The sequence below is a fragment of the Pongo abelii genome, chromosome 4 (genome assembly GCF_028885655.2).
Source record: "Pongo abelii isolate AG06213 chromosome 4, NHGRI_mPonAbe1-v2.0_pri, whole genome shotgun sequence".
Classification (NCBI taxonomy): Eukaryota; Metazoa; Chordata; class Mammalia; order Primates; family Hominidae; genus Pongo; species Pongo abelii.
In genome coordinates, this window is record NC_071989.2 from 119,444,324 (window position 1) to 119,459,332 (window position 15,009).

The window sequence follows — 15,009 nt, forward strand, 5'->3', positions numbered from 1 at the left end:
TTTAAATGAGGTACTCTAGGGTCTGGCAAAATTATATTTGCCAGATAAAATAAATGTAAAATATATTTATATGTTGCAACCAAGAAAAAGAACATATAAAGTTGGAAAAATTCTTTTGAGTATTCATTCCTTTTTAAAGATTGCATCCTTGTTGGTTACTGTTTTCATTAAAGAATGAAAATTAAATGACTGTATGTTGTTCTCTATCATCTTGAAAGTTGTGATTGGTTATCGCCATTGATATGCACTTGGATTTCTCCTGAGGTCAACCTTTTCTTCCTCAGGAGAAGTAACTGAAAGGGGAGAACCCATTTCCCATTGAAGCAGTCTCTTGGATATGCCTACAGAGTTTGGCTGTGAATTGCACATAAACTTCTTCACTTCTAAAACCATGTAAACTCTGGCTAGTTCAAAGGTTCGGGACAGCTCAAATGGCAGAAACCATAGAAAGAGTGCAGGTATCATATCTATCAATTGTTTTGATAAATGTTGTTGGAGAGGAAGACATTAAAACCTTTATGTCTACTATATAACTTTTAGATCTCTGAAATGCCAGCTCATTGTGATTAAAGGGGTCAATCATTGGGCTAAAGAGAATATCCCTAATTTTGGAATATCCTGAACTAAATCGCCATTGTCCCAAACATAGAGACCAAGTGGTGAACTAACTAGGATTCTTTCATGGCAAGCAACAGAAACTAACTCTGGATAACTTCAGCAGAAAAAGGAAATGTAGTGGCTCATATAATTAGAAGTTCAAAAGGCAAACCAGCATAACTGAATCTAGGGGCTTAAATTGTATCAACAGTCCTCATCATAACTCAGCAATATTTTTTCCTGTGTTGGCCTCATTTTAATAAAGTGATCTCCATATGGTATCAAAACTGTTCACTATTAGAAGCAGACTGTATCCTCTTTTGCTCTCATAATTTCAGAGAAAGGTGGAATACCTATTTCTTGATTGTTTGAGCAAAATTTTTGGGGAGGCTCCTGACTGGGATGACTTGGGTCTGGTGAATATTCCTAACCGTATCACAATGGCCAGGGAACAGGATACTCTCGTTGGGTAGGTTGGGTTTTGTGCTACATCCGTGTGAGAAGGACAAGTGAAGTGAATGACGGCTCCACTGGGGTTTAGACAGACTTCCATATAAGAAAGGAAGGCAAAGAAGAAGGGTAAGTTGAAATGAGCTTGGGCATTAGTTGTGACAGTGATGACTTTTGATAGGAAAGTGGGGACGATGCCATGTGAGGAGTCTGACAAGTTGTGTTGCATACTAGTTTCTGGCTGTATCTTATGTCGGAAGCAGAGAGAAAGGATGTGCAGCTGAAAGAGAAAGAGAGGAAGGAGACACACAAAAGCTAAGGAATTAGGCTCTGCCAATTGCCTGATTCACCCAGGTAGTTATTGCTGTTTCTATTTTCTGCTACAATGAAGGGGGGAGTTTCTTTCAGTTTATCTCTTTTATTTTGCCTTTTAGGTGGACAAAAAAATCGTAAGAACTGAGATAGGAGTTCTTCTTCGCCTCTCACATCCAAACATTGTAAGTGGTTTTTAACCTACTATTTCAAATGATTGCCAGAGCTAGGGAAAGGGACCTTTGTACTTCACTGTCAATGCTGATAATGAGAAGAGGATTCTCCCACCACTGATAGCTACTATGTGCTAGCTCTTGTCCTCATCTCATCACCTTTTCAATCCTTTGGCTGAATAAGTCTTACAAGTAATACCTCTGAAAAAATTCCAAAATAGACAAATTAGCAATATACACCATCTTTATTTTCATTCATAAAAGGATAAAAATCAAAGAGTTTTGTTTTGCTCTAATAAAACACTGGCTTTTTCCTTCTTTTGTGTGCCTATCTTATTAATTTTCCATTACTGAAAAAGCCTGTGAAGAAAATACATGGCTTTCCAAAGTAATTTCAGTCTGCTTTGAGAGAGGATCTGCTTCATGAACAATGTGAAGATGCAAATAAATGATGTACTTAAATGCAGAAAATAAAATGTCCTCAGAAGCTCTGCTTCAGGCTTTGTCCAGACAGCCTCTGAGGCAAAGATCTAGTAAAAAGCTTTCTTGAACTGATGAAGTGAAAAAGAACAAAATTATTTTCCAGGTCGCAAGTTATTTTTATGAATTAAGCCATCTACTTCAAGAAAGCATTTTTGCCCATTTCTCTGAGGAAGTTGTGATGTCCAGGGGGATGGCCTGCAATGCTTAGACTCAAGGCAAAGTGCTCAAAACTTAACATGTGAGTTAGAGAAGCATTCAGCTGTAAATAGCAGAAAACGTGAATAGGATGACTTAAACAAATATTTTCCATAAGCAAGCAACAAAAATCAGGCAGTTTTCTGGCTCAGCTCCTCAGTGCTGCCATTCCAGAACCCAAATACTATCCTTGGTTCTGCCATCCTCAGTGCGTTGACTTTCATTCTCACGCTTTTCCCTCCTGGGCCTAACATGGCTGCTCCACAATTTTTGCAAGTCATCACGTCTATATTCAAAATAGGAAGAAGATGGAAGGGTCTCAGCTGCCAATTCTCATAAGAAGAGTAAAAGGTTTCTCAGAAACTATGGCAGTGGAAGTCTCTTCAAATTTTATTGGCTGGAGCTAGTCACAAGATTACCCTTAACTGCATAGAGGCTGTGAAATTAGTGGCTAAGACCATTCATGATCCACAGTTTGGGGCTAGACACCATCTCTGAACAAATCAGAGTTCTGTTTATATTAAAGTAGGGAGAAAAGGGCTTTGGGTAAGCAGTTAATAAAATCTCCCACACTCCATCACCACTTTTACATTATCCATCTCTTCTCTCCAAAGATAAGTCAGTGTAGAATTTTCCTCAAGTGTAGACTAGTCCTGGCTACTAGATTCTCGTATATATGGAGAAAAATATCTAAAACTGCTTGGATTAACTGAATGTGATGAAGACCATGGAATGCTCAATCAAGTCACTGTCACCACTACTTTTCTGAGGATTCCTTCACCCACTGACAACTTTTTAGCTATTGATTGATATACCCTTTACATATAGGCAGACTTTAAGCTGGTCCTACCCTGCCTCAGACCCCTAATTTTAAGTTTTGTAATTCCCAGAAGAAATAGGTATTTTGTACCTCTAGCCACCATGATGTCTCAAATGGTTTAGGAAGTTGTGTTGTTTTTGTTTTTGATTTTTGAGCAGTTTAGAAGTTGGGATGTTTTAGAAAAGTTAGAAAGTGTTTCCAAGGCAGATATTTTTCAACTGTCGAAAGGAAAAATGTAAACATTTTATAGGAACTTTGAAAAAACTGAGGTAACTGATAAAATCAACAACCCAGAAAGAGAGTGAGAAATAGCTAGCTGATAAAAGAATGAGGAAACTTTATTAACAGTGATCCAACATATTACTACTGCAGAATGTTGTTTTAGCCATAGTGTTAGCTATTTCCAAGAAAGATGGAATAAGAAATTTGTGATATTCTTTTTTTTATATCTTTCCCTAGATAAAACTTAAAGAGATATTTGAAACCCCTACAGAAATCAGTCTGGTCCTAGAACTCGTCACAGGAGGAGAACTGTTTGATAGGTGAGTTGGTTCTGGAAATATAACCACAGAAAGATTTACTTTTGGCCACCAAAAAATAATCTAAAGGACATTTCTCCTGAAACTTTTTATAATGACAGATTATACTTGTTGATAAATACTACTAAAAAAAAGTCTTAAGAAGAATGTTGAGGAAAGTGGGTAGTAGTAAGATGTAGGTACATGAAAACTTGAGATATTTAGTGAGTAAAAAGAGGAACCCTATAATATCTATTTATCTTTGCAAATATTTGTCTCCTCAATAAAAAGATAGAATGTTTAAAATCAAATTAAATTTAAACTAAATAGTAAGATTTCTGAGAATATCTTAAGAAAATATTTGAAATATTTGAAAATATTTGAAAATTATAAAAAATTAAACATGTACTCTGTCCTCTGTTATGATCCAAAAGCTCATAAAACTCAATAATCTTCAAATGATTATTTTTAAGCTTATTTTCTTTAGAAGTCTGTGTAAAGAGTTCCATGTTGCAAAGTAAACATGTTCTGTTATAGCCAATTATTGCCAACTTTGGTTTCCTGTTCATATGTTCATCTTTCAAAGCAGAGGAGTGAGAATGGAGGGGGGTGGGGGTGGGGGTGGGGGTTGGAGCCTGGAAATCTGGCAGAGCATAATATATGCAAACTATTTGTACAAGACACAAAAACTTTATGTTTCCATAGTTGTTCCATCTTCCCCACCCTCTTAGGAGAATTCTGTATTTGTCCTGATGGGCTCTTGAGAGCCTTTTGCTGTGTTCATCAGGTAATCAAAAAAGAATGGAATTTAAAGAAGACAAAGAGACTAAGTAGGCATATATTAGAAATGGTAAGAAGCCATGCATGAATGGAAAAGTTTTGGTTAAAAAAATGGGGCAAGAGACAGGTAGACTGCAGTTTATGGGGAAGATAGAAGAGACTGAGGGAACCATTGGTGTACCCTGAGTGCCTGGATCACAGCAAATGCTCCATAAATATTTGCTGAATGAATGAATGAACAACTGCTACAGTGAATGGACTCTGAGGAGAAAGATATCTAAAGGGGATTAGTTTTGAATGTGTTGGGAGAGGAACAGTCCTTCACTTTTGACAGGGTCTGAATGTTTGTGTGCCCCCAAAATTCATTTGTCAAAATCTTGATCCCTAAGATAACGGTATTAGGAGATCGGATCTTTGGGAGGTCATTAGGTCATAAAGGTGGAGCCCCCCAGAATGAGATTAGTGCCCTTATAAAAGAGGCCCTAGAGAGCTGCCTTTCCCCTTTTACTATGTAAGGACACAGCAAGAAGGTGCCTTCTATGAGAAAGCGGGCCCTCACCAGACACAAAATCTTCTGGTGCCTTGATCTTGGACTTTCCAGCCTCCAGACCTGTGAGAAATAAATGTTTGATATGTCTAAGACACACAGGTTATGTTATTTTTAAATAGCACCTCAAATGGACTAAGACACCTTCCTTCCCACCCCTACTCTACCCAGTTAAATTTGCTGCCTCTTCCAGAGCTTTCAAAAGTATTCATATTGTTTTTCAAAGGTTCTGTCTCTTTTTAACATTACCCAGTGAAAATTTGGATCTTTAGGTGAGAAGGAGCAAAAGGCCTGGCTTCATTACAACTACATATGTATGTGTAACAGATATACATCTGAATTTTGTTCATATATATGTTGACACTTCCTTGGATCAGGTTCACCACATTATTAGACTTTAAACATTATAACATTTTGACTATTTTCACATTTTAAGAATAATAAGTCAGCTGAAGGAAGTGAGCATCAGTAGCCTAAAGTCATACAGTTCTGGCAGCAGTTGTTTTTTTGAAAGACTCATAGTTGTGAATCCTGACTCTACAACTGAAAGATGACTAACTAAGCTAGAATAATTTACTTAACTTCTCTGAACCTCAGAACAAATTTGAAGTGGCTTTATATTGCTAATAAAGCTTAGATGGCTCTAATCCACTGTGAAGATACTCTTTTCACATGTTCCCATGTCCTCAAGCAAGACTCTCCTGGCCTAGCTAATTTGGGTATTGCCACAATATGCCTATAATGGCTCCTTTTTCAACACCTCTTTAGCTGAGTCTTTTTTACGGATGTATTCCTTCTTTAGGTACATTAATAGAGTCAGTTTATAGTCAGATCCTGGTGGTTTTGGAGCTATGAGCTCTCTCTAAGGAGACCTTGCATATTTCTCTGCTAATTACGGTCTATCAGAGAGAACTCTCATGTTTTTAAATTATAAATAATTGCAGGACAGGAATGCCACACTGAAGCAATCATCTACTAATAGTATTTGCTATTTACTTACCTACCTCTATTGGTTTGAGTTAATTGGGAATCAAGGGTTTCTCCTTCTCTTCTTCCCAACCTTTCTTCCATGAAAGAATTTAGGATGAAATTTAATTCAGCTATAGCTAAAAATGGAAAAACTAAATGCTATTGATAAATTTCATTTGGAGAGATAAATGGATGAAATATTCATATTTAAAGAAAACATCTGAAGAATGGCAGACAGCCAGTAAAGCACTCAACTGTTAGTGGTTTTAAAAGATAGAGTCTTTTCCTTTGCATGTTGTGGTCCACAACATTGACCTAGCTGATATGAACTTGGTCTCTCCATTAAGTTACTTAATTCTGCAGTTATCTTTAAATTTTATCAAGCTGAAAATACATTCTGCATTATTATCCAATGTATTGATTTCTTTCTTGAGAGTTAAAAGGTAATATGATCTCTTTTTTGTTCTTGGGTCAAGACAAATTTACTTAATTGTGATGATAAGAATTCATTCCGGGTCTAATGATGACTCTAATAGTACGTAATAAATGAACTAGGGGAGTAATTGCTGAAGAGATAATCATATGAGTCAATTATACTGAAAAAGGTTGTATTTAATTAGCAAAAAATCTGTTCTATAATGCTTATAAAAATTAAACATTGTCAAAATCCAAGTAGAATCTGCTGTTTTATGTAGAATTTAAATAGTAAATTACATAGGACAGTTTATTAGAAATTTTGGAGTAAAATCCGTGATTTGTTGTGCCCAGGAAAAATCTAAAACATAAATAAATTTGCACAATTATGACATCATGAGAAGAACAAAGCTCCTATGAAGTTTCTGTTTAACTGTTCTCAGTTTGGTCTCAACTCTTAAAACCTCAACATCATGTTCATTGAATTATTGAAATGGACAAGGTGTGAGTTTTGCTTTAAGAGCAAGTTTTGAAGTTTTTTTCCCTCAAAAATGACTGTATTTTAAGACAGCAAATTTAGCAATATCCTTACAGTCTTCTAATTAAATCAAAAGTATTTTTTCTTGATTTTTGTCAGATAACTCCAGTATCTAAGTATAGTTTTGAATTTTTAAAAAATTGTCATGGGTTTTTTTCTGTTTTCTTTTTCTTTTTTTGTTTTATCACTTTTTTCTAAAGAATTTTATTTTTATGTAACTTTTAAGTTCAGGGGTACATTTGCAGGTTTGTTATATAGGTAAATGTGTGTCATGGCAATTACAGATTGTTTCATCACCCGAGTATTAAACCTAGTATCCACTAATCCATTAGTTATTTTTCCTGATCCCCTCCATTCTCCCAATTTCCACCCTTCAAAAGGCCCCAATGTGTGTTGTTCCCCACTATGTGTCCATGTGTTCTCATCATTTAGCTCCCACTTATAATTAAGAGCATGCGGTATTTGGTTTTCTGTTCTTGTGTTAGTTTGCTAATGATAATGGCCTCCAGTTCCTTCCATGTCCCTGCAAAGGACATGATCCATTTCTTTTTGTGTTTTTGCTTGCTTGTTTAGGCTTGTTCCAGTGCGAAACATTATGTGTAAAAGGTTTTAGAATTTGAGGCCTGGAATGCTGTTACCTTCCAAAAAAGGAGATTTTCTTTTGTTGTGGCGGGCATTTAAGGTTAACAAACAGATCATTTTAATACAATCGGATATTAGACTAATTCAAAGCTGGGCTTCCTAATGGCTGGTGTATTTCTTGTCAAGTCTTATTCCCAAGGCTTTGCTCTTTGAAGGTCTCAACTTTAAGCCAGGGCATTATACCAGGGCTATTCTTACTTGGCAGACCCTCAGTGCCAACTTCTGTACCCCTAGCTCTGTGTAATGGCCAGAAACTTTATTCACCTTCTCCTCCTGTCAGCTGCTGTGTTGGAATAAGTAAATGCCTTCAGAAGGAAAGCAGAGGCATCAGATGGCAGGTTTGCTTTGCTGGGTTTTTCTTCTCTTCTGGATCTTGATTCCTAAATCCCTCTCTTCCTTAGTGTATTAGTTAGGGATCTGTAAAGGGACAGAACTAATAGGATAGATGTATGTATGTAGGGGAGTTTATTAGGAGAATTGACTCACGCAATCACAAGCTGAAGCTCCACAAAAGGCCACCTACAAACTGAGGAGCCAGGAAGCCAGTCTGAGTTCTCAAACCTCAAAAGTAGAGAAGCTGATAGTGCAGCCTTCAGTCTGTGGCCAAAGACCCGAGAGCCCCCTGGCAAATCACTAGTGTAAGTCCAAGAGTCCAAAAGCTGAAGAACTTGGAGTCTGATATTCAAAGGCAGCACAGGAGAAAGATGGAGACCAGAAGACTTAGCCATTCTAGTCTTTCCACGTTCTTCTGCCTGCTTTTATCCTAGCCACGCTGGCAGCTGATTAAGGGTGGGTCTGCATCTCCCAGTTCACCGTTAATCTCCTTTGGCAACACCCTCACAGACACACCCAGGAACAATACTTTACATCCTTCAATCCAATCAAGTTGACACTCAATATTACCATCACACCTGATAACTCTCTGATTTGTTCAAATAGATTTTTTTTTAATTTTATTGAGTTTGTTTTTATTTTTCTTACCTGGAGACTTGTCTGACCCACCATTGCTGAGAGCAAAAATTCACATACGGTTTTAAATTTTTTTCCAGACACTAATGTATTTTCCTGATTTAAAAAGTCAGCCTATTTGAGCAAGCAGGATGAAAAGCAGTATACTCACTATGCAAATACGAAAACAGAATTAGTAAAGGTTAATGATCTCCCCAGTCTAGGCAACCAGACTGTATTCTGATCCAATCCTTTCCTTCTTTTAGGGTCTCACTTCCTTTCTTATTAAGTCCAGTTTGTCTCTGGCATATCATTTCCAAGAAAATAAATATCTGTTTATACATGGAAAATCCATGATGTATTGATTGATCCTATGCAAACCTATGTATCTATATAGCCCACTCAGTAACTCTCTCTTCACCTTTTTTGAGGTATTATTATCCATATTTTTCCATAGCATAAACTTAAAAAGGTATTAATAAGTCATAAGACCTCACCTCCAGTCCTACTATATGAATCCTAATAGTAATCTGTACTTCAGCATTTCTAGATCTCTCATTCTTGGTGGAAACAAATTGAATTTTCAGGGCATTGCTGTTAGAAAAAAGTTCGAGAAATGGAACTGAGGTTGTTTCTTGTCCCAGTCTTTCTAGAGTTTTATCATGGTTGGTATTAGGATTTAACAAACTTAGAAAAAGTATGCATTTGTGAAGACCATTGTATCAGAAATTAGTCATCATTGTAATTATCTAATGAGTGATTCTATAAAATGTGATTGTTCAGAAAGGATAGTTAGTGAATATAATGAGGAACATTTTTGAGATCCTATTGGGTTGCTGGCAGAGTGTGCAGGGCAATTTATTAACATGATACTATTTAATCATTATAGCAACACATATATAAAGTAGGCTTTGATATATACATTTTATAGACAAGATAACTGAGGATCAGAGAGGTCTGTTAACTTCTGTTAGGTCATTCAGCTTATATATGATCCAATAATAATTAAATAAGATTGGACTCAAGTATGTCACATTCCAAAGTATATAAATTTTTCTACCATGTCATGCTGCTGCAAATGCCAGAACTCTTATGCTTAAAAATAAAACTTAAGATTAGTAATCTAACGTTTGTCCTACTTGAGTGTTGGCTTAACCTGACCTTTAATTTGTATATAGTTGCTTTTCAACCATGGACATTTTAAATAGATCTCTTTATGTGGCTTTATCTGGCTATATGTGAAGAAAACTTATACTTTGATTTGGACTAGACTTACAGTTTACTTTTTCTAGAAGCTTGGCCATAAAATGAAAGATAGAGGTGAGGTAGTAGAACACACTGGATAAATGGAAGTTTATTATTTTAAGCTGTAGGTCTAGGAACACATTGATTTGCTGATGGGAAGGAGCTCATAAGAAAGAGAAGCAGGAGAGATTTGTATAAGAGGGACCTAAATTTGGAACAACATTTTAGGAAAGGCATGAAGGGAATGAGATCTAGAGTCAGATAAAGGGATTTGGTTTTTAGAAAAAACTCTTCTTCCTCTGAAGCAGAAAGAAAGAGACAAAGGGTCAAAGGAGCTAGATTAATCAAAGCAATTTTGAAAAAGAAAGACTTTTGGAATAAGTTGGAAGACACTGTTGGGACTGAGATGTAATTGTACCTTACTTATAAACTAATAAAAGAGCCTATTATTCTTTTATGGATGCTGGAAAGCACATGATTCCTGGATCAGAGACAAAGGGCCTTATTACTCATGGCACAGCAAACGTTATGGGCATTAGCAAGTCTGTCAGTTCCCCTTGCCCTTTGAGTTCCATGGAGGCAGTACAGTGGGGCCAGATAGATGCCTACAACTGGAATTAGATGTGTTACAAGAGGGGAGATAATTTTTTTTTTTTTTTGTATTTTTAGTAGAGACAGGGTTTCACCATGTTCGCCAGGATGGTCTGGATCTCTTGACCTCGTGATCCACCCACCTTGGCCTCCCAAAGTGCTGGGATTACAGGCATGAGTCACCACACCCAGCCAAGGGGAGATCATTTAAATGTCATCAACTGGAGAATGAACAACCATTCAGCAATGAAAAGGAATGTTCCTTTGATACACACTGCAACATGGGTGAACTTTAAATAAAGTTTATGCTAAGGGAATGAAGCCAGACATGGAAGACTATATATGCTATGACTCTATGACTTTATAAGGAATTTCAAGAAGGGGAAAATATATAGACAGAAGCAAAGCAGTGGTTTCCTAGGGCTGGAAATAGAAGTGTGGTGGGGTATAAGACGTTTAGGTAGTTCGGTCTTGATAGCCTCTATTTTTCCAGTATTGTTAAAGAAGGGAAATTGATCTCCTAATACTAACTGGTAAAGAATGGAATAGGGCACTTGAAGAAGGAACTGGTGAAGATTTTAAGTGAGATTGTGTGAACAGACGAGGGCAAGAAAAAGGGCTTTTGAGGAGCACTGAAATTCTGCTAATGCTGAAGGCTATGCATATTTGGAGACTCTGGTCTCTGTAGCATTATATATTACTGGCTTACTCCTCCATATCATTCATGGAGTTTTGGACAGCATCTCTTTTTCTCTTGGCTTTCATCCAGCTTTTCAGCCGTCTCCCTCTTGATCTCTTTCCTGAGTTCCTCTTCCCCTCCCCACCTCTTAAGTTCCCTTTAAACTTCTTCCTACATTCTTGTTAGATGAATTTTACACTCATCTGTGGCTTGAGCCACACTGGTGGCTACAGTCTCAGCTAAGATGAAAACTATATTTTCAGCAGTCTACTAGGCTTCTCACCGAGTCCCATTAGCACCTCTAAATCAAATGAACTCAGCATCCCTCTCTCAGTCTCACTCCCCTTCCCTGTGAACTGATTCACCAACTAAACTAATCAACATGAATTTCTCCCTTTTCCTTTAGATTCTCCTTCCCTGTTCCCTATAATTCTTCCTCTGAGCAGCTTTGAAATCTGTTCCCTTTTCCCTTTCTCAGTGCTTCTGCCCTGTTGCACCTTTGCATTATTTCCCATTGCAGTAGACTCCTAGAGAGTATTACTTTCACTCTTTTCCATCCATCTGTGTTTAAGCATGGATTTGATCAGGTCAGCCCAGGAAGCTACTCACTACTTTCACTTAAAGTCAATACTTTTAAACATGACAAAAAAAGCCCACTTACAATCTGGCCCTACCTTCCCATGCTGGCTTTACCACCCACTTTGTTCTCTTCCCACCAATGTATTAACCACTGTATATTGTCTCCACCCTCAAGGAGCTCATAGTCTAAAGAGGGAAAGTAAAAATGTGACATAGACTCTAATATTTTTTAAGCATCACCTTCCAAGTAAAGCATATTAGGGATTATAATGGCCACAATATCACAAATTTTTTTTAATGAGGGCTAGGAAATAAAAAGAAATAAAAATAATAATCAGGACATAAAAGAGAGATCATCAGATGTTTGGTGTTTGTTAGAGATTGGCCCCATATTCAGCTCTAAGTATTCGTGTGGGGATGATAAGTGCTATAATCAGGGCATAAACACAGTGTGTAGAGTACAAAACAAGGGGGTTTTGTAAGTCAGAAATTGCTTCAGGAAGGAGTAAACTCTTTTGAGCTGACTCTTATGTGAGAAATTGGAAATTAGCAGGCAGAGGCCAGAAGGAAGGGCCTATTGTGGCAAAATGATGTTCAAAAGCACAATCGTACACTGTTGGGTAAAATATGAGCATCTTAGTCTCAATTTTAAAAGCTGAGCTAGGTAGAAAGCAAGCAGGGGCTAGATATTTGTTAAGTGAATGATTAAATAAACAGTGTGCTCCTGAGCAATATATATATGTGTGTTTTTTGTTTGTTTGTTTTTGAGACGGATTCTCGCTCTGTCGCCCAGGCTGGAGTGCAGTGGCGTGATCTCGACTCACTGCAAACTCCACCTCCCGGGTTCACTCCATTTTCCTGCCTCAGCCTCCCAAGTAACTGGGACTACAGTCACGCACCACCACGCCCCGCTAATTTTTTTATATTTTTTTAGTAGAGACGGGGTTTCACCGTGTTAGCCAGGATGTTCTTGATCTCCTGACCTCGTGATCTGCCTGCCTCGGCCTCCCAAAGTGCTGGGATTACAGGCGTAAGCCACCACGCCCGGCTGCAATGTATGTATCTTTGAGTCAGGCCTTTTATCTATAGTATGAGAGAAGTAGACTGGGAATCTCTTAGGCCAATTCCCAGATTTGCAATTTGATTTGACCTTCTCTTTCTCTTGTCAGCTCCCTGGCCAGCACCCACATTGATCCACAATTCCCTGACTTTCTTCTTAGTATTCGAATGTAACAGGTGCTAGTAGTATCTTTGCAACTACTCTTTTGAAAAGTATATGAACTTGACATTCTTTGGCAGGAAAGTTCTTACAGAAAGCACCAAAACAGACAATGATGTCATCAATAAAATGAGAAGCTGTGATTGAAACTTACAAAGAAGTGGTAGATTTACACAGAGTACAGCAGATTTCATTTTAATATAATTTTGTATGTGACAGCATAATGGTGTACTGGCAGCCCTTAAGACTTGGTTCCTGAAACTTTATATTATTTGGGGCTTTTACTCTCTGTCATTTGATCCTTCAGTACACATTCTCATCAGACCAATATCTTTCTCACATAAACCTAGTCATCTGCAGTTATTATGCAGCCATTTGAGAAAAAGCTGTGAGTGGTGGGCAGAGCAGCAGGGCTCCTAATCTATGTGCCAGGAAGTCTGGGGCCTCAGGATATGATCAGATTAGAGCTCTTCAGCTGCTGTGCGTGTGTTAACTGCCTGGATGGAGATGCGCTCAATTCAATTTGTGGCAATTAGTGTTACAGAAGCAAATGCACCAGAGTCATATATTACAGCAGCTCCATAGAGAGAAATGAGCATTGCCTGTATTTTTTCATCCTATAAATTTTAAATGATTGGAAGAAAAACACACCAACTGAGGAGAAGAGCACGGGCACCAGCACAGCGAGCAGTGGAAGTAAAAGGCACAGTCGTGGAGTAAGAGAGCCTGTTGAAGCCAGAGGCTTTCAGTGGAGGAGCTTGGAGAAATATACCACCTTCGTGCTTCCTTCCCAGATCTCCAGATGTCTGCTAGGCCCCCTGGCAGCTGAGGGACCTGTAAGAACTGGAGTCTCAGGGCAGCCTTTTGAGTCAGTGTTGTGATTAAAATCCTAGAAGACATTTTGTTTTGAGCTCTGAGCCCTCTGGCCTAGCCCACAATGGAAGGCTGGGAAACTGTGTGGCACAGAGGCAAACCACAGGGCCTTGGGCCTGTGACAATTAGCTTAAAATGCTGGTGGCATCTTAACTGCTTCCTTATTATTTTTCAAATCATGAAACAGAAATTAGTTTACTAAATCTGAAGAGAAATACAGCAATAACTATGTTTAAATATGAAAAAACGAAAATACCAGCCAAAATTATCCCTCTATTTTTACAGCTTTAAAACCCCTACAATGATTAAATATTTCATTGCTTCTAAAACTCAGAGTCATGAGTATATTTCGTATAAAGCTATAAAACCTTGACTGTCTATCCATGGTTCAATTTCATTGGCAAATTTTTTGAGATGCCAGCTAAATTGTATAAAGAAATTACGTGTCACCTCATGAAACAAATACTCCATTTTAAGGAATTTAAATTACTTTGATTTTGTTTAAAATAAGTTTCTAAAAAGATTCATGCTATTCCAGCAATATCTAAAACTATGTAACTCTGAGTTTCTTCCTAAAGCCAGCAATAATCTTTTCACTTATTGCATTGTCCTCTGGGAAGCATCCACACAGCTGTTCTTCCTCTGGAGTCATGGCCAGTGTACTTGTGATGGGAATCATTTCTGAGTCCAGTGCTTTTGTTCCCCATGATAATGAACATAGGCAAAAGTATTGTCCAGATATCCACAATCTGAAATTTTTCTGACATCCATTCACTTGGCAATTGGTATGATTCCATAAATATTTACTTACTATGGGCAAGTCTTGCAGCTAGGCTCTGTGGGTGATCCAAGCAACAGTCTAGTGAGAAGGCTAGTAATTTTACCACAGTGCCCCGCAGAAGGTTCTGGACAAACACATCTACTCTTGTCATACAACTGAAATTCAGAGAAATAAATTGCAAGGTTTCATTTTGCTTTGCTTGGCCACTAGCATCTTCACTTGCAAGCATAGTTCTAAGTTGTAAACCTGCATTTACGACTTGGGTTCATTGCTATTGAACTTTTCAGTCAGACATGGATAGCCTGAATGGCAGCTCAACTTATAAAATATTTAAAATGGGATGTCTGAGTTTCAGAAAACTAACCCTGTGACAATCTGTTTAAAGAATCATCTGGGAACAAAACTCCTTTTAGCAGAAACTGCCTGGAATAGAAGTAGTCGAAGGGTGATGGTTGGCCAAGATGCAGTGTGCAGAGTTCACATTGAAATGAGGTGGGGAGGCACTTGAGTTTTGTGCCCTTGCCCCACATATCTACTTTACAGATGCTGTTCTCACTACAGAATTAATAAATCCCTTGGTTGTACAAACCTTACATAACATACATTACATCTATGATAATGTTTTTTGTTTGTAACTTTGTTTACTCCACCATCTG

General features: G+C 37.8%; 1 protein-coding gene across 2 annotated transcripts in view; it reads left to right on the forward strand.

Moving 5' to 3' along the window:
* Nucleotides 1-15,009, forward strand: part of CAMK4 (calcium/calmodulin dependent protein kinase IV) — a 256,607-nt gene that overhangs the window by 146,938 nt on the left and 94,660 nt on the right. For both annotated transcript variants that reach the window (XM_009240947.3, XM_054555812.1), the window contains exons 3-4: nt 1,482-1,544; nt 3,490-3,572. In XM_009240947.3, coding sequence (XP_009239222.1) covers nt 1,482-1,544; nt 3,490-3,572 — 146 coding nt within the window. The remainder of the gene's footprint in view (nt 1-1,481; nt 1,545-3,489; nt 3,573-15,009) is intronic.